Here is a 20,381-nt window from a genome sequence, read left to right as displayed (position 1 = left end):
TAGTTGTGGAGGGTTCTGTTCAGCTTCAAGTTGTTGTTCTTTCAGTCTTAGTTGTGGAGGGCGCAGCTCAGCTCCAGGTCCAGTTGCCGTTGCTAGTTGCAGGGGGCGCAGCCCACCATCCCTTGCGGGAGTCAAACCAGCAACCTTGTGGTTGAGAGGACAGGCTCCAACCAACTGAGCCATCCGGGAGCTCAGCGGCAGCTCAGCTCAAGGTGCCGTGTTCAATTTTAGTTGCAATTTTAGTTGCAGGGGGCGCTGCCCACCATCCCTTGTGGGATTTGAGGAATTGAACTGGCAACCTTGTGGTTGAGAGCCCACTGGCCCATGTGGGAATCGAACTGGCAGCCTTCGGAGTTAGGAGCACGGAGCTCGAACCGCCTGAGTCACCAGTCCGGCCCCTCTTTCGTTCTTTAAAAGAAATTTTTTTTTTCAATTACAGTTGGCATTCAGTATTGTATTAGTGTCAGATATACAGCATAGTGGTTAGACATTTATATAAGTTACAAAGTGATCACCCCAATAAGTCTGGTACTGACCTGACACCATACATAGTTATTACGATATTATTGACTATATTCCCTATGCTGTTCTTTACATCCCCGCGACTATTTTGTAACTGCCAATTTGTACTTCTCAGTCCCTTCACCTTTTTCACCCAGCCTCCCAACCCCCTTCCCACCTCATTCTTTCCTTTTTTAAGTTGATACAAAATTAATATACCTGGAAATTTAAAGAAATCTTAGCTATGTCAGAATATTACCATATAAACATATTTCAAGAGTTTTACAAGGTTTTACTACCTAGTATATGGTATTTGTATAGTCACCAAACACCATTTCAAAACAGCTAATGAAGTATCAGTAATTGTGAATTGTTCAAAAGCCTAATTCCCAAGGAGAAGGGCTCATTGGCAAGGAAGACCAACCCCAGGATAAAGGATGGTCTGCCCAGTTCTCTCTCTAGCCCAGGACCAGGGTGTACAGAAGGAAGAAGGGGGAAGAAGGGACAACAAGGAATGAAGTGACATCACCCCTGGTTCTGGAATTAGACTGACTGGGCCTCCTGTGCCACATGTTTCCTGAGGCAAGTGGTCCCCTCTTCCTTTTCTTTTGACACCAGCATTGAACTTGAGATAGCCATAGTACTTAGACCTGACTTCACAAGATCAGCAGCAGCTTTAGCTGGCCCAACATGCCTTGCTCCAGATACCAATCGAAGTATCTAGCCACCCCCAGAGAAAGGGGGCATTGACCATGGACCTCTCCAATATGTGCATTCAGCCAACAGAGTCTATGAGAAGCCTGGCAGGCTAGACCTGCAGATACAGTAGTGAACCCTGCCCTGTGGGGTTTACAGTCTACACCGGACATTATAAACAGTAGAAAATTTGGAAAATACAAAGAAGTTTGAAAAAGAAAAATTGAACTATGATAGCCACTATAGTCATTTCATTGCATTTTTTCTTTTTCTCATATTTTTTCTAATATCTTTACATTATGTGTGTATACACAAATATTAATATTTTAAATCATACTTTATATTAAATTTTGGTTCATGCTTTTTCATCACCATTTGTTTTGTAGTAAAATATGTATAACATCAAATGTACCGTTTTAATCATTTTTAGATATGTAGTTCAGTGAAATTAAGTACTTTCACATTGTTATGCTACCATCACCACCATCCATCTCCAGAACTTTCTCATCTTCCCAAACTGAAGCTCTGTACCCATTAAACAATAACTCCCTATTCCTTATTCCTCCACCCCCTGGCAACCATCTTTCTATTTTCTGTGTCTGTGAATTTGTACCTTATATGAGTGGAGTAATACAATGTTTGTCCTTCTGTGTCTGGCTTCTTTCACTTAGCATAATGTTTTCAAGGTTCATTCACGTTGTAGCATGTGTCAGAGTTTCCTTCCTTTTTTTTTTTTTTTAAAGATTTTATTGGGGAAGGGGAACAGGACTTTATTGGGGAACAGTGTGTACTTCCAGGCCTTTTTTTTTTCCAAGTCAAGTTGTTGTCCTTTCAATCTCAGTTGTGGAGGGTGCTGTTCAGCTTCAAGTTGTTGTTCTTTCAGTCTTAGTTGTGGAGGGCGCAGCTCAGCTCCAGGTCCAGTTGCCGTTGCTAGTTGCAGGGGGCACAGCCCACCATCCCTTGCGGGAGTCGAACCGGCAACCTTGTGGTTGAGAGGATGTGCTCCAACCAGCTGAGCCATCTGGGAGCTCAGCGGCAGCTCAGTTCAAGGTGCCATGTTCAATTTTAGTTTCAGGGGGCGCTGCCCACCATCCCTTGCGGGAGTTGAGGAATTGAACTGGCAACCTTGTGGTTGAGAGCCCACGCTCCAACCAACTGAGCCATCCGGGAGGCAGCTCAGCTCAAGGTGCCGTGTTCAACCTTAGTTGCAGGGGGCAGAGCCCACCATCCCTTGCGGGACTCGAGGAGTTGAACTGGCAACCTTGTGGTTGAGAGCCCACTGGCCCATGTGGGAATCGAACTGGCAGCCTTCGGAGTTAGGAGCATGGAGCTCTAACTGCCTGAGCCACCGGGCCGGCCCCTTCTTCCTTTTTAAGGCTGGATAATTTTCCATTGTATGGACATACCATGTCTTGTTTATCCATTCATTCATCCATCGACATTTTGGTATGTTTCCACCTTTGGCTATTGGGAAGCATGCTGCAATGAACATCTGTGTACAAGTATCTGTTTTAAGTCCCAGTTTTCATTTCTATTGGGTATATACACAGAAGTGAAATTTCTGGATCCTATAATAAATCTATGTTTAATGTTTTGAGGACCCACCACGCTGTTTTCCATGCAGCTGTCCCATTTTCATCCCCGCCAGCAATGTACTGGGGTTTTAATTTCATGACCATTTAAAAAAAAGTTGTTTATATTTTTGTCCTATAGTTAACAATAGGTGAACAGCAAACAATAGAGGCTGTAGAGTGGGGTTGTGACATAAACTTTCTGTTCCTCCTCACCAATTAGAGATGGAAAGCCCTTTGCTTCTCAGATCTCAGAAATTTATCCTCCTGCTTTTAGAACTCTGATTTTTTTTTTTTTTTTTTAAGATTTTATTGGGGAAGGGGAACAGGACTTTATTGGGGAGCAGTGTGTACTTCCAAGTCTTTTTCCAAGTCAAGGTGTTGTCCTTTCAATCTTAGTTGTGGAGGGCGCAGCTCAGGTCCAGGTCCAGTTACTGTTGTTAGTTGCAGGGGGCACAGCCCACCATCCCTTGCTGGAATCGAACCAGCAACCTTATGGTTGAGAGGATGTGCTCCAACCAACTGAGCCATCTGGGAGCTCAGCGGCAGCTCAGCTCAAGGTGCCGTGTTCAATCTTTGTTGCAGGGGCGCAGCCCAACATCCCTTGCGGTTGTCGAGGAGTCGAACTGGCAACCTTGTGGTTGAGAGCCCATTGGCCCGTGTGAGAATTGAACCGGCAGCCTTCGGAGTTAGGAGCACAGAGCTCCAACTGCCTGAGCCACCGGGCCAGCCCTGGAACTCTCATTTTTAATGACTGTGTAACGTCTCACCACACAATGCATCAGAACTTAGTGCTTCTAAATTTTTTCTTCTTATAAGTACCATTGAATAAATGCATCCAAAGTCCTTGTCAAATACAAGATTATTCTCTTATGATAAATTCCCAGAACTGGGAACTTCCAGTATAGATAATAGCTGACAGTACCTACTGTGTTCCAGGTACTGTTCCAAATATTTTATACATATTGACTCATTTAAGTAGTTACCATTTGATAGCTACTTATATCTCCATTTTTCAAAAATAGACTATTTGTAGAGCAGTTTTAGGTTCACAGAAAAATTGAGTGGAAGGTACAGAGTTTCCATATATCCTCTGCCCCCACACATGCCATGTGAGGCACCAGAATGTGACATTTGTTATAATTGATGAACCTACATTGACACATCGTTATCACCCGAGTCCATAGCTTACCTTAGGGTTCATTCTTAATATTTCCCTTTTTACGGGTGAAGAAACTGAGGTACAGAGAGGCTCTGTGATTTGCCTAAGGTCACACAACCAGGAAGGAGCAGAGCCAGGACTTAAGTACAGGCAGCTTGACTTCAGAGACTGCTCCCACACTGCTGGCATTTTGGTGGCTCTTGATACATAATTGGTACATAAATGTGACAACATTTTGTTTTGTGTGGTCAGATAGTGACAGTTCAGTGTCGGGTGACAGACTGTCTGAATTTACCTGAGACTGATGGTTTCCCCCGGACTTGGGGCTTTCAATTCTAAAATCCTGGAAAGTCCTGGGCAAACAGGGATAAGTTAGTCACCCTCCTTAAGCAGTGCTGGAGTCCTGTGGCCCACGATGCAGTCTTTTTAGTAACTAGGTCAAGAGCTGGAGCATCCCCAGGTCATGGGAGGCTGGGATGGACAGGAGGATGAGGGGAAAGGCCAGATGCGCTTCTTGTACCCTGGCTGCTCCACATTTGTTTCTGGGCAGACTAACCAGCGGTCCTACTGGGTGTTCTGGAGTTAAAACTGCCCAGGCAGAGCAGTGGATCAGATTTTGTGTTGATTTCCTAATTGTCTTTTGATCATTGGTGGATGTTTGCTGCTTCTGGAAGGAGTCAGAGTCCTGGACACTTAGACTTTGACTGCTGCTCCCCCAGCTCCCCTGCAGCACACATGCAGCCCAGAGCCCAGGTGGGGGTGATCATACAATGACGCCAAGAGTGTTTGCCTTGCAGCTCAGCTGTGCTGTGCCATCCTGAGCTGTGGGCTCACAGGGAGCAAACACATCTTGAAAAGATAGGTGGGTGATCACTTTGTGACATGAGATGTGTGAGGCTTGTCAGCTGCACCGTAGGAATGCCAGAGCACTTGCATTGGGTATCAGAGGAACTGGGGGCCAGCAGGGGCCACTTCCTCTGGAGTCAGGCTGGATCTTAATGGAAAGGGCTGCTGCCTGAGCCTGTTAGCTCATTCATTAAGTCTTTATCGAACACCTATTATGACCAGGATATATATTCAGAGAAATTACACACACACACACACACACACACACACACACCTGCCCTGCAGTCTTTTCCACCTCATTCCCACCTATAGGTAACTAGTCTTAATAGTTTCTGATTTATCCTTCCTGTATTGCTTTTTGCACTAATGAGCAGATATATGTATAATTTCCTATTTTTCTTCCTCAAAAGGTAGCATACAATAGTACTTTTTGCTTTTTTTACTTAACAGTATCCATATGAGTTTGTAGAGCTCTTCCTCATTTTTCCTTATAGCTGCATAGTACTCTTTGAACCACTCTCCTATGAATGGGCATTTACGTTGTTTCCAATATTTTGCAGTTCCAAATTCTTAGAAGTGGGATTGCTGGGTCAAAAGGTAAACATATATGTAATTTTGTTAGGTATTGCTAACTTCCCCTCCAAAAAGGTTGTACTAATTTGTATCCTCACCAGCAATGTTTGAGAATTCCTCTTTCCCCATAGGCTCAGTAATAAAAAGTGATATTATACTTTTTAATTTTTGCCAATCTGATAGGCGAGAGTGGTATCTCATTGTTTTAATTTGTATTTAAGTTACATTTCTCTTATCATGAGTGAGGTTGAACATCTCGTGTGCTTAAAAGCAGGTATCTCTATATCTATATCTACAGTCTGTGAATTTTTTTACTATCAGGTCTTTGTCTTTTTCTCTCAGGTTTAAAAACTAGCTTTATTGAGATATAATTCATATACCATTCAGTCACCCACTTAAAGTATACAGTTAGTATATTCACAGTTATGTAACCATCACCATAATTTAATTTTAGAACTTTTTTTATCACCCTAAAAAGACATCCCACACCTACTAGCAGTCACTCTACACTTCTCAGTCTGCCAGCTCGGCAATCACTAATCTACTTTCTGTCTCTATGGATTAACCTATTCTGGACATTTTATGTTATATGTATATTACAGGTTATATATCATATAGAAATAGAATCATACAATATATGGTCTTTTGTGATTGGCTTCTTTCACTTAGTGTAAGTGATAAAATGCTTACAGTATTCTAGTTTTTAAACATTGAATCCTCATAACAACTCTGAAATAGTTATTGTTACTATTATTATCTCCATTTTATAGACTAGGAAACCGACAGAGAGTGCTTTTCTTAGGTCACATAGCGATAAGAAGATGGCCCTTGGAGTCAGGCAGACCTCAAGTCTGAGCTCCATTGCTGGCTGTGTGACTTAGGGAATTTTACTTAAACTCTCACAAGTATCTTTTCTTTTCACATGTTAATTAAATGAGGAGGATAACAATGGCTGAGTCATAGAGTTGTTGGAGAATTAAATGCTATGACAGAAGAAAAGTGCTTAGTTCAAAGCCTCAAACATAGTAAGTGTTCATAGTTTATCATAGTGGTTATTAGTAGGTAGAGCCAGGTAAAGACCTCGCTTACTTGGGGTGGTTGGCCCTGCCTCCCCTAGCATTTAGTTGTACCTGAGATGCCGGCTTTTTTTTTTTTTTTAAAGATATAATTCACATACCATGAAATTTACCCTTTTAAAATGTACAATTCAGTGGTTTTTAGTATATCCACAAAGTTGTACAGCCATCATCTCTATTTAATTCCAGAACATTTCCATCACCACCACCCCCAAAGAAGCTCCGTACCCATTAGCAGTCACTCCCCCGTTCTTTCCTCCCCCTAGTCCCTAGAAACCAGTAAGCTACTTTCTGTCTCTATGGATTTGTCTATTCTGGGCATTTCATGTAAATGGAATCATAGCTTCATTCACTTAGCATGTTTTCAGGGTTCATCCACGTTGTAGTAAGTATCACTACATCATTCTTTTTTATTCCATTGTATGAATATGCTACATTTTGATTATCCATTCATCTATTGATGACATTGAGTTGCTTCCATTTCTTGGCTATTATGGATAACGCTATGAACTTTGGTATACAAGTTTTTGTGTGAACATTGGTTTCGGTACTCTTGGTTATATACCTAGGAGTGGAACTGCTGGGTCATGTGGTAACTCCATGTTTACCTTTTTGAGGAACTGCCCAACTGTTTCACAAAGCAGCTCCACCATTTTACATTCCCATCAGCAGTATATGAGGGTTCCAGTTTCTTCACATCTTCGCCAATATTTATTATTGTCTCTGTTATTTTAGCCATCCTAGAGGGTGTGAAGTAGTACCTCATTGTGGTTTGATTTGTGTTTCCCTGATAACTAATGGTGTTGAGCATGAGATGCCAACTTTTAGGTCAGCTCTTTCTGCCCTCCCCAGCTGGTGTTTCCTCCAGAGAGTCTCTCCTATTTATCTTCTGCCTGGAGTTAGCAGTCATTTTGTCCTCGTGGAGGCTGAGTGATACCTTCTTAGTCAGCTGCTTTGGGACGGACCTTTGGGCAGATTCCAGTGGTCAGACAGCTGTGCCTAGAATTCAAGGCACATGTTCTTCCTATAGGTAGGTTTGCTGTTACTCTTGAGCCTGACACGGCCCTTCCCAGGCTCGCCAAACGGCTGAGACAAAGCCATCCTCTCCCCTGGGCACCTCAATGCGCAGGATCAGAATTCTTGAGCTGGAAACAATCTTGAGAGGCCATCGCATTCATCCTTTTGCAACAAGACAGATAGAACCCCCCGCCCCTCCCTGCCAGACTGGGGATAATCTATAATGAATTCCTTTAAAAATCCCTGTAGGAAGCAATCCCCCTGGTCCCCTTTACCACAAGGCAGCCAGTATTTTGCAGCCTAATGTGTTAGAAACATTCTTTGCTCTGACCCGGATCCCACCTTCTGCCGCACATACCAGTTTCCTCTCATGCTTTCCGTTCTTGGAGGATGTGAGACACAGCTACTCCCTAAGAGGGGCTTTATCCTTTGGTCAGACAAAACCTCTTTGGCTAGAAAAACCCTCACACGAGGAAGTCCAGACCAAGCCAGCCCCCTCCAGGGGACTTTAAAGACTGAATGACTTTGTCACTTCGCTATTGCCTGGGAAGTCTGCCTTGAAAAAGAGACCTGACAGGCTCCAGGTTGTATGTTTATCCTGAGGCTGTGCCATTCCAAACTCATGTTTCAGAGTTTCGAGGATGTGTCCAGCCAGCCTGGTGGGTGGTAATCAAATGCAGGTGGAGACCATCTGGCCGGGCCTGTCCCTCCCAGCCGCAGAGCTGGCCCAGAAAGCACCCTGTGTGGAGGCAGACAGCGTACACACACGTGTGCGTGCGTGCACACCCGTACATGTGTGTGTGTGTGTGTGTGTGTGTGCGAGCCCTCCTTAGAGAGGTGGTGCACTTGGATGCATATGATTTCTCTGCATCTGAGGTTCTCCCCATTGCGCATCCTGAGGAACGTGCTTCTTTGAGTTTGTTTCTCAAGTTTTTGCGGTTAGAAATCATGTATTTTTCTTGGCCCAAGATGAAAGCCCTGGAGTAATGTTCTAATACATTTTACAAAGCTGCCTCTAATTGGTGACTGCTTGAAATCTTCCCTTTGACCTAGTGACCCATCTCCTTTTGTAGAGTTTTAACCCTGAGTCTGTCTTACATTTTCTTAGGTTTTCACACTCCTCTCACACCTGCAGCCCCTGGGAGGCAGCTCTTCCAGCCTCAGTTTGCTTCACTATTCCCTCAGCCTCCCTACATGGAATGGCCCCAAAACAGGGCAGTTCAGCAAGGAAAGAAAACAGTTTATACTGTGTCATGCCAAGCATCTTCTAGCATGGTCTCCAAAATTCTAGGCATGTACCTCCCAAATGGACTCCGTTTCCCACATAGCTAGATGCTCAGAGGAAGTGCAAAGCGTGGACATATCCTTTGAATATAATTGGGTATGACCATGGGGACTTTAAGGATGGAGTCCTTTTCAGTCTTTCTGAGAACTTAGCTCTCAGAGGTGACCTCTCTGCCGCAGCAAGCACAGGAGGTATGAGCTCACCCAGTCCCACAGCAAGGCTAGGACTAGTGAGAGCTGAGACGGTGAATCTCTTTGTCTCCAGTTCCTGGGCCTGGCCTCTTGGGGGTGATGATGATGACGAAGGTGGTGATGATGCAGGAAGGAGGCCATCTGGAATTTCAGGCTTGGGCATTGACTGCATCATCATCCCTTCAGAATTCTCCCCTCTGACCACCTGTTCTAGTAGCTTGGCTGGCAAGGAGGTGTGGGCTGTCATCTTAGTTTATGGTTTGTATTTGTATGCTGAGGAGTTTCCACATGTACAATCATTATGGCTCATGTTTGTACAAGATGTAATTACTGAAAATTATATCAAGCACATGTTTTAACTTTTAACCCTTCCCATGCTGGCAGGCCTCCTGAGCTCTCAGGAACTCCTCCTTGAACGCTTCCCTCACCTGAGGAGGTGTGTCCCCCACCCCCCCAACCAGGCCTTGCTCTCTAATCCACATCATTTCCCTCTCTGGCAGAAGTCCCTTTCAGGAGACTTGGGGCTCTTCAGGGTTGTCTAGCAGACAGGGAGGCAGGCATTCTTGCCTCATCGTCACTGTAATGAGTGTGGCCACAGAGGCAGTAACCCTCCTCATCCTGGGCCACCTGGGGATGGCAAGGGAGGGCACACCATGCTTCCTCAAGGTTCCAGTGATTGAAGGGTGCACGCAGGTGCCAGGTTTCAGGAAGCGCACATGCCGATTAATGAGTGCACAAGGGGTGCTGGTTGCAGGAAGAATATGGTCCCCCCAGTGTTAGGAATCTGCCCTGGGATCTGTCTGCAAATGCTGAGTTTGATGGCCAGCCAGCCCAACTGGAGGATTGCACCCTTGTGGGGCGGGTTGGGGGTGGAAGCAGAGAAAGGGGCTTGTCTCACAGAGCGTACAGTAGGACCTAGATTCTTAGCAAACTAAGTGGGTGCTTGTTAACAGCTTGAAGGAATAGGAAGTGTCAACAAGGAAGATTTTCAGTAATGGACCCTCAACACACAGAAAGGAATGTTCCAGAGCCACAAAATGTGGAACTTGTACATTGAGAGTGCCAGCAGGGACTTTGATTGGCTGGGCCAAGGTCATCCACAAGTACTGTAGATGGCTGGTGGGTGAGGCTAGCGAGCCCTGTAAGTCCTTCCTCCCTTCAGGGCTCACACACTGGGAGATTCCTCTGACTATGGGGTTCAGATGCTGAGGCCATCAAGAATAAGGGAGAACTTTAATTAGACTTTCAAAATAGTGTTTTTCATAAGGTATTTGAACTAAAAGCATTTGCTTTTAATTCCTTTCAGATTTACAGGAACAGACGGACCTAGTGGTTTTGGCTTTGAGTTGACATTTCGTCTGAAGAGAGAAACAGGGGAGTCTGCTCCCCCAACATGGCCAGCAGAGCTAATGCAAGGCCTCGCCAGATACGTGTTCCAGTCAGGTAAGAGCCCCAAGTCTTGACTGGTGTGGAGGTCCTTTTGCCATGAACCTGCTTGGCTTTGGGGACTCGCAAATGTATTTTGATGTCCGCAGAGTGACCTTTCCTGCGAGTATTATACCCCTTTTGTACCATGAGGGTGACTTGTTCTGCCTGGTGTTTTTTGGGTGGAAAACTACCTGGGCCATGGAAGAGAAGGATATGTCACCATGACCTGTTGCAGCAAGGGAGTCTGTGTCGCTGTTCTGCCAACCCGAGCCCTTGTTGCGTCTGCCAGCCATGCTTCTGATTCCCAGTGAGCCAAAGGCCAGCTCTGCATGGAACTAACTGACCCCTTTCTGTCAGCCCCATTTCCCATAATTAGCGTGGTCCTTGCTCCCTCCTGCCAGTGGCCTACCCATCTTTGTTTTTGGGGACACAAGCACACATGTGAATTTTGACTAAGTCTTGGGTTAACAGTAGAGGGTAGGACAGAGACAGAGAATCTTTTGCCAGGAGCTTGGTCCCTCACACTGAAGTGAAGCTGGAATCAGCCAGGAATTTGACAGTGAGAAATATTGCTTGATTCAGATGACTCAGGTGCTCTCTAGGGGATGGTCCTGTGCCCCTCTGGAGACTGCTGACATGGAGCCTGGATGGGACTTTGTGCTGGCCACCTTGGTCTCCTGCTCTTGGCTCAGCCTGCCTGGAGGACTCCAGTGGGATGAAATGTTGGAGTGACACTCAGTACCTTTTATGGAGGGTTTTGTATCATCGGCATGTTTCTGTGTGGCTAATTGATTGCCCAGAAATATTTCCCGTATGACCTGAGATTTGGGGTCTTTGGTTTGGTAAGTATCCTTCAAATGAAGGCCGAGACACTTCATCCAGCTCTGCTCTTGGCTTCTCGATAGGGCAGAGCAGCATCCAGGCCAGCGGCCCTCACGGTGGTCCTCCGACCTCCTGCATCAGGAGTCCTGGAGAGTTTGTTGCAGTCACATTCCTGGGCCCCTCGGGAGACCCCTGACTCCGAGTGTTTGGGGCAATGCTCCCAGATGCTTCTGGTAAAGACGAAATTTGAAGAACCATAGGTCTGGCAGCTTCTCTTAAGTACTGTGACTTTTTTATCCCCCCAGCCTTGAGTACATTATAAATTGGAGGTACAATAGCCTTTGTGTTGAACTCCTCTGCTCTCATTCCAGACCCCTGGGAGTCAGTTGCTGGCAGAGTGGCTGTCACATAATGGGACTGGTACTTAGCTACCATCTACCATTGTGTGTACTATGGGACAGTCCCATTTTGGAGGCTACAGTGGGTCTTCTCTAAGCAAGGCTTCCCAGCCTGGTTGCTCATGAGATGCCTTGGGGAGCTTGTAAACACCCTGATTCCCAAACCCCTCCGCACGGCTCTGATTCAGTTGGTTAGAGATAGGACTGGGGCTGTTTCTTAACCAGTTCCCCAGGGGATTCTAATGCGGCTGGTCTGGGGATGGTGTTTGGGCTCTAAAGAACTGTTGACCAGGAAGAAGTAACATTCACAGAGGCAGGGGAAGCAGGCTGCCTGGAGCAGCTGGCCCATGTGATTTGGTACTGTCCTAGTATGGTTTGAAGAATCTTTAAAATTGTGCCAAGAGTCTACTGCCTGAACACTTTGTGTTTCCCCTCTCCCTTCTTGGGGTGCCTGAAGCTGACTTGCATATAGAACTGTCTTTGGGAAAATAGACTTTCCTTGATGTGGAATTTGATCTGCTATAGGAAAGGGGGCTCTAAAGACTAGGCAACACCTTGCTTAGATAGACAGGTAACTCCCTGGCTACTGCTTAAGCCAGTGTATTTATATGTTTGTTTCTACTTAATGTACTTGCTCAGGTGGATAGAGATCAGAGAAATGTAAAATAGGTAGGTGTTATGAATCACTGTCAGGTGGGGTCAAGCAGATGAACTTCTGAAATAGTTCTGATATTATAGTTATGAAATAGTAATGCAAGTGAGTGAAAAAATGGGATTTGATTTGCAAGGGTTCATTTCACCCACACCATACACATCACTACTGACCATTTTGCAATACTAATGTAATCATGAATTCAGGCAGATTATCAACAGATGCTAAAACCATCGAATAAAAAGATTGTTGGGGAACAAGATATTCAGAAGGACTTAAAAAAATCACTCTACAGATTATTTATTTATTACACAGAGAAAAAGAATTCCTTCACAATGAAAAGGTTTGAGTGGACATCACCATAACCAAGTGATCAAATGTAGCAATACCAATAGTGGAACAAAGTATTACTATGTGTCTCCTTCTATGTTTCCTGTGAAGTATAAATCATCAGCTATGTAGCACTTTTCCAAAAATGTTTCACCTGAATTGAATCATGAGCAAACAGTCAGACAATTCCATATTGTGCATTTTACAAGACAATTGCCTGGACTCAAAAAATGTCAGTGCTATGAAAAATGTAAAAAGGTAAGGGGCGGGGGCTGTCCCAGATTAAGGGAAACATGACCATTTAAATGAACTCATGATCCTTGATTGGATTCTAAGTTGAAAAAAAGAAAAAGGTCGTTTTTAGGGCAATTGGAAAAATATGACTATTTAGATAACAGTATTGTACAACTGAAATTCCTTGGGTGAGATATGGTATTATGATTATATAGGATAATGTCCTCGTTCTTAGGAGATCAAAGCTGAAGTATTTGTGAGTACACTGGCATGATGTCTGCAACTTAATTTTCTAACAACTCCGCAAAATAAAGTATGTGGAGAGAGAGATGAGAAAGCAAATGTGGCAAAATTTAACAACTGGTGAATCGAGGTGAAGGGCGCGTGGGTATTCATTGTACTGTCCTTCTAACCTTCTGAGTTTTCAAAATAAAAAGTGTGGCTGTTTCCTGAGTGTCTGTTGCCTGGAGTGTCCTCCACAGTGCCTTCTGCACCGATGGCCCTTTTGTGGTGGCTCTAATGTGACGGCCGTGGTTTGTGCCTACAGATCACCTCAGGCCTTTCACAGCAGCAGCAGGGTGACTATAGTCCTAAAAGTATAACACTTGATTTTCTGTTTTTCAGATTCCTTGTAATATGATTTTATTACTTAAAGAATAGCTAAAATAAATCTACAATTCTCTTTGGAACCTGGCAGGGAATAATAGTATTATCTGAGTAATGGGGAAATGACAAAGAAAGGTATGTGGTATCTGATGTAAGATAGGAGGAGCCCATGGCTGTGGGCCTGAGTGGTGAGAACAAGAGCTAACAGTTAGGACTGTGTTCTCCGTGCCAGGCGCGCTTGTAAGTGCTCATTTAGTATGCAGTAAAGCCCCGCGAGTTAGACATGGTGTTATACCAGCTTCACAAGTGCAGAAAGCAAGACAGTACGGAGAGGGGAGAGGTGAACTATCACATTCAAGACCACACATCTAATAGATACAAAGGCAAGATTTGAGCCCAGGCAGTGCAGCTCTTCATGCCACTCTCTAACCGCGGTGTATGTTGCCTGTAGCTCAGCGGATGTCTGGGCCGCTGAATGTCTCAGGCTGGACAGTGAGGTTTGAGAATCATCCACATGGGTGAATGCAGTGGTTCACATGGCCTCTGAGCTCCATGGTGCCTCGCTCGGGCATTCTGGAACATTTGGAAAATAGAGGAGGGCAAACGCCATTCATGATACTACCCAAATCCTCTTAAATCCATCCTTCCATCGTTTTTAATTTTTTATTCATGACTATATGTATATAAAAAGGACAGCTTGATGAGTTTTCACAAACTGGATACACACCCATGTAACCAGCACCTAAATCACGAAACACTCCAGTTCTCCAGAAACCTCGCCTGTGCCTCCTATTAATCACCATCCTTTTTTCCTTTTTTTCCTATTTCACTGTACTGGCCCTCAGCACCCTGTGCCTGAATTTGTTGGTAATAGGCTAAGTAGGGCCCATTTCTACTCCTCTCCCCCGTACTGTCTGCCATCCTGCAAGTGACTGCCAGGCAGCATAGTACGGTGGTTAAGTGCATAGTCCCTGACCCAGACTGCCCGCATTCTTAGCTCAGCTCTGCCAGTTACTGCCTCCTGACCTTGGGCAACATAACCCATTTTCTCATCAATAAAGCAGGGATAATAAATAGTAACTGCACATGAAGTTATTGAGGGGGTGAAGTGAGTTAATACCTGTAAAACACTTAGAACCGTGCCTGATATGTAGTAAGAGCTATATAGTGTTACCTGCAATCATTATTGTTATTCAGTCTTTAAAAAACTTTATCTGGGGGCCGGCCCGGTGGCTCAGGCGGTTAGAGCTCCATGCTCCTAACTCCGAAGGCTGCTGGTTCGATTTCCACATGGGCCAGTGGGCTCTCAACCACAAGGTTGCCAGTTCAGTTTCTTGAGTCCCACAAGGGATGGTGGGCAGCGCCCCCTGCAACTAAGATTGAACACGGTATCTTGAGCTGAATTGCCGCTGAGCTCCCGGATGGCTCAGTTGGTTGGAGCGCATCCTCTCAACCACAAGGTTGCCGGTTCGACTCCCACAAGGGATGGTGGGCTGCGCCCCCTGCAAGTAGCAACGGCAACTGGACCTGGAGCTGAGCTGCACCCTCCACAACTAAGACTGAAAGGACAACAACTTGAAGCTGAATGGCACCCTCCACAACTCAAATTGAAAGGACAACAACTTGACTTGGAAAAAAAGTCCTGGAAGTACACACACTGTTCCCCAATAAAGTCCTGTACCCCTTCCCCAATAAAAAAAACAAAAAGCTTTATCTGGATTGAGAAAGTAGGTACCTTGGTCTTTTTTTTTTTTTACAGTGACAATAGAGACTCCATTTAACAGTAAAACCCTGTTAGGAAGGAAATGCCTTGCTTGTCCCTGAATCAGATGCCTGCCTCAACTGATACAATGACATTTGGTACCATTATCTTTCTCCCACACAAATTACCTTGTTTCGTTCATCACATTATACAACCTAAAAACAAATTCTGGCTCGTTGGTTTATGTAGTTGACCACACCTGTGAAGCCTTATGCAAATCCAGTCCTATTCTAAATGTCGTAGAGCCCATGCAGTTTAGTGGGACCTTGTAGTAAATGCTTTCGAAAAGTGCAGAATCTTTTCATATGTGAATAATTGCCCCTTATTACAACTGTTGTATAAGACCGGGCTTAGGCCTTTCAGGTTTTCTCAGCAGGGCACACTCTTGATGCTACAGACAACCTCCCTTGTGATGTGTAGGCATTACTGTACCCCTGGGTGGTTACACCCTACAAGGGTCACACACGCGCTATTACATAGAACATGTATTTTGTGTTTGATGTGTACATAGATATCCCTACACGTGTAACCACCAGTGTAGTTGTTTGCTGATCTTGCTTCTCCTGTGCTGCCCACCGTCGTTCAGTGACTATGTGCAGCACCACGCCCATCTGCATGTGAGAGCTTGCTGAGCAGTGTCATCTCGTAAATGGAATGCTTAGACCTGCTTTTCCAGATCTAAATGGCATCCACAGCTTTACCATCCAGCCTTGGAAATAGCATCAGGGCAGTGGTAGGCGGGGGAAAGAGGATGACCAGACTCTGGGGGGTTGGGGGTGGTGGTGATGGCCACGCCTGGCCGTAGGGCTGTGTGAGGCAGCCCCAAAAGCCTGCTCTGAGGAATGACTCAGAAGGGTCCTACAACTTAGCCCCAAACTGCTGGAGGATGGTTACATTTGATTTTCTCAGAAGTGGGAAGATGAGCCATGGAGACAAGGAAGTAGACATGAGAAAGGCCTGGGAAGGAAGAATATCCAGAGAAGTTGAAAGATTCAAGGTGGGGGGGTGGGGAGTGGGGCAGGTTAATGTTTATTTTAGTTGGGACACTTCTAGTTATAAAAAAAAAAATGATAGAAATCTAACTCAAACTACCTTAAGCAATAGCAGACTTGATTGGCTCAGGTAACTGGGACACCCAGGGTTTCAGGCATGGCTTGATCTGTAGTTCAAACAGTGTCCTCAAGGCTCCGACTCATGTGCTGGTCTTGTGTTGCAAACTGACTCTCCCCATGTGCCGGGAAAGATGAGCACCCCAGTTAGAGTTTCTGGTCCTCTGCATTTGTAGTCCCAGCAGGCAAAAGGCTGTTTTCTTCCAACATTCCTACACTAATCCTGGGGAAGAGCTCAGATTAGTTCTGCCTGGGCCATGTGACCACCCTGGTTGGTGGTGGTGGTCCAGATGGAAAACCAGGATTTATGTTTAAAGTTCTCCCCCCTCACTTCCAACCACATGGAGTGGAAGAGAAGGCCTCTAAAGCAAAGGGTCACTACTGGCAGAAAAAGAAAAGGTCTAGTTCTGGGTGGGCAAGATCGGTTGTGCTCACGGGCTATGTGGGCATCTGTGACTTCAGTAATCGTGACATGCAGTTATGCTTGGAAGTCAAATTGTTCGAGAATGCGTAGATGGAGCGGGCACCTTTTGTTCTGTCTTGTTGTATCTGTTGGGATGGTTTTGAGTACAAGTAACAGAACACCCTGACTAAAATGGCCTAACAATAAGGGCGCTTATCTTAACATAGCAAGTCACCTGGATGTGGAGCAGTTCCAGGGTTGGTTGTCGTCTGTTCAGCATTGTTGTCGAGGACCTGAGTTCTAACTTCCCGCTCTGCCTTCCTCAGCACTTTGGCTTGTCTCTTTAAACTAGTTCCCTCATATTCCAAAGATGGCAGCCATAATTCCTAGCATCCTGGAATCACACTGGACAGAGTCTACCAGCAGTCCGTGAGATGTTTCTGTCCTTTTTCTCTTTTAAGGACCAATCAAAATCTCCACAGAACTGCCCTCATTGACCTTGTATCTCGGCCAGAGTTCTGTCAGGAAAGTGAGACAATCTAATTGGTTTATTAATCAGTATCCACCTCCTAGGGCTGGGGATGGGCTCTGGTTCCCTGAAGGTCATGGCCAAAGAAAGGCAGAGGAAGAAAATTTGGGTTCTGGTAATAAGGAGGGGAATGACTACCTGTTGGGCAAAACAGTATCTGCACTCCCACTTAAGAAGCCCCAGCCCTGCCTGGGGTCCGAGGAATCTTGCCTATTGATCAGGTCACTGGGCCAGTACAAAAGTGTCATGTGGAAAGGGAAAGGGTGGCTGTCATTGTTTTACCTGCTGTACCAGATTTAGAACCAAATCCATCCTCCAGCATGAATCACTTGGAAAGTTCTGCAATAAATACATCAGTAACTCCACTAGTAGACACTTCAACTTCTTTCCTTCCTACCTTGCAGCCAGTTTTTCTTATTTCCCCCATTCCCTTTTAATTTTATGATCAGCTTATTCTTTCTTCTCAGATTGCCAGTGACTGCTCCCCTGCCCCCCACCCTCTGGGTTTCATTATAAAGAAGCCATTCCCCAACTCAGCAGGGCTTGATTTCTCAGCTGTGCTTTAGAGTTCTGCTGGAGAGGCTGTCTGCTCGCAATTCCGCCATTGGTAGGCCTTAACCACAAATTCCAAGGCAATTTCACTTGAGTTTTAGGAGAAACATGGCCCCCCAACCTTGTAACTGACACTGTGGAAATTCAAGTGCCTTCGCTTGCTGCTGTTTAATGGCAACCTCATGACATGTGCTGAGTCAGCTCAATCTGTGATTCAGGCCCCAGAAGGACGACAGGCAGCATGCCTGAGCATCCTGAAGCTGACTGAACTCTGTGGTACTGACAGACGAATGGCAACAGAGATATTTTTTGTTTTACCTTTCCTTTTCCTGTTTACAAAAGAAACACTTGCTCATTATAAAAACTGAAATACAAAATATGACACAGAAAGTGAAAATCCTTCATAATTTATTCCTCCACTGGGACAAGGTTGGTGTTCCTATTTCCAGATTTTCTTTGCAAGGCATATATCTCTGTGGAATTATCGTTATTTTAGAAAAATGGACTGTGCTTTTCAGACTGTTTTGCAACTAGTTGTTTTTTTTTAGTTCATATCGTTTGGACGTCTTCCCATGTCAATATGTTCTTTTTGACTGTACACTTTTTTAATTATCTATATATACGATGCTTTATTTAACCAGTCTCCTGTTGTTGGGCATTTGGGTGATTTCCACTTTTTCCTACCACAAACCTGCACTGTGCATCCTTGGACACGTGTGTTTTTGCACTCTTGCCTAAGCATTTCTGTGGGAGAAATGCCCAGAAGTAGGATCGCCAGGTTAAGGGACATGAACATTTGCCATGTTAATAGCCACTGCAGGTGAATGATTATATAATAATACTGGTGTTACCATCCAGTAAATGTCATGATTGTTTTCAACAAACAACAGAATGATTGTTATTTAAAATTATATTTATAGCACCAATGTCCTCTCCGGAGTCCCTGAGAATTGGACCCCTTTCTTAGATTACTTGGCCTGAGAGACATTGTTAATTCATGTTAAGTGGCGTACATTTGGGTTTAGGAGAGACAGGAAGCCCTTATACAGTGTCTCATGCCGTTTAGATTTAGCACAGGAACCCATCCATCACGTTTCCTGTCTCTGAAGTTGGAAGTGGTGAGGGACACAGCCTGTGCCTCAAGTCAGAGAGACTTTTCCAGATATTGACAGCAGGTCAAGCTTTCTAGAAAGAATCTCAATGAATCGTGGTGTTTTCTTGAGTTTTGCCTCCTCCTACCTTTCCTAAAGTGAAATTACACATGCAGTTCAGTCTTTTGCTGTTGAAGTCTTTTTTTTTTTTTTTTTTTTACTTGCTTTTTCAATAGTTAGTAACTAAATCAGTAGTTATTGAGCGCCAAGCAGTGGAGAAAGACACTGACAACACAGGGGAAGAAATATTCGATTCCATGAGATCCCTGAAAGGGAAAGATGAAGGTGCTCCAAAAGAATAAGGCGGTGGACTCGTTTTAGGTTATAGAGTCGGGCAAGAGCAAAACTGAAGGCAGAGAGTGAGAAGAAGAATTATTTTGGCAAAGGGAACAGCATGTGGAGGCCCCTGAGGAGGGAAAGAGCTTGAGGAATATGAGGAACTGGAAGGCTTGTGTGGCTAGAGGGAGGTGAAGGAGAGGAAAGAGCTCAGGGAAAGGTGGAGGCCGAGCAGGCGTGGGAAAGTGCTGGGCCTTGCTCTTGCACTCAAAGTCGTGAGCAAGAGTCTGGATTTGATTCTGAGAGCAGTGGAAAGCTGTGAAAGCATTTTAAGGAGGAAGGTGAAGTGATCAGTTTGGGGTGTGAAAATCCTCCTTTTTAAAAAATTAAGACTTGTGTGGATTTGAGGTGTTTGAGCCTTTCTGCCTGCGTTTTAGGAGTGGCTGCTCTTCTCTGGAATGTGCTGGGGCTGTTGCAGCACTTGGAACACAGCCTTCAGAGTCATGAATTCTCCTCTTCTCATTCGAATCCTTGGGACCTTAATTCTCTGTCATCCTGCTCCCAGCCTGCTTTCCCTGAGGCTCTGTAGTCTAAGGAGGGGACCCCTCTTCTCTCCTGGGGATGTTAGCCTCCCCATACCTGTGCCCAGTAGCATGCCACAGGGCTCTTCTTTCCAGATCCAGGAGGTAGAAGGGTTTTCTTTCCACATCCCTACTCTGCAGGTAAGTGAAGGAAATCAGGAAGGTTTTTAAGGAGCTTAGGGCATGTCCCAAGGTGTGAGATACGGCTAGGCTGCAGTTCAGCTTCTCATCAACAGCTTACCTGGCTTTCTCCTCTACATGACCCAAGTATACGTGATCTTAGTATCTGTGCCTCGAGGAAAGTTTTCTGAAAGGAGATGCTCCATCATTCCAATGAGAGCTGTCAAGTTCTCTCGTTTCCTGGTTTGGATGAGCTGCCCATTGCTCCAGTCTGCTAACTGAAGCCAAATGGAGCTGCCTGGTTATATTAATATCATTTTTCTTCCTCGTACTCTTTTTGATTTTCCTGACATTTCTTTCCCTTAGCCTGATTTTGTCCTCTTTTCTAGTTGCTATGGATCTGTAAAATATTTTCCTTTTCATCTGTTAGTAATACTGACCACAACTATAAAGCAACACAACCTCTGATTTCTCCGCACTCTCCCAAGACTTTAGATTGATAGTTAAAAG

The 20,381-nt window shown here is 44.9% G+C and overlaps 1 protein-coding gene across 4 annotated transcripts in view; it reads left to right on the top strand.

The window, feature by feature from the left end:
- The window catches only part of SUFU (SUFU negative regulator of hedgehog signaling), a 97,407-nt gene that overhangs the window by 18,374 nt on the left and 58,652 nt on the right, over positions 1-20,381 (top strand). For all 4 annotated transcript variants that reach the window (XR_012498445.1, XM_019725011.2, XM_019725012.2 and 1 more), the window contains exon 3: positions 10,225-10,361. Coding sequence is in view for 3 of the 4 variants with exons in the window: in XM_019725011.2 (XP_019580570.1) it covers positions 10,225-10,361 (137 nt within the window). In the remaining variant the exon portion in view is untranslated. The remainder of the gene's footprint in view (positions 1-10,224; positions 10,362-20,381) is intronic.

Source organism: Rhinolophus sinicus, linkage group LG07 (assembly GCF_036562045.2).
Source record: "Rhinolophus sinicus isolate RSC01 linkage group LG07, ASM3656204v1, whole genome shotgun sequence".
In the NCBI taxonomy this organism is placed as follows: Eukaryota; Metazoa; Chordata; class Mammalia; order Chiroptera; family Rhinolophidae; genus Rhinolophus; species Rhinolophus sinicus.
The sequence above is the reverse complement of the archived record's forward strand: the minus strand, read 5'-3'. Positions and strand labels throughout refer to the sequence as shown.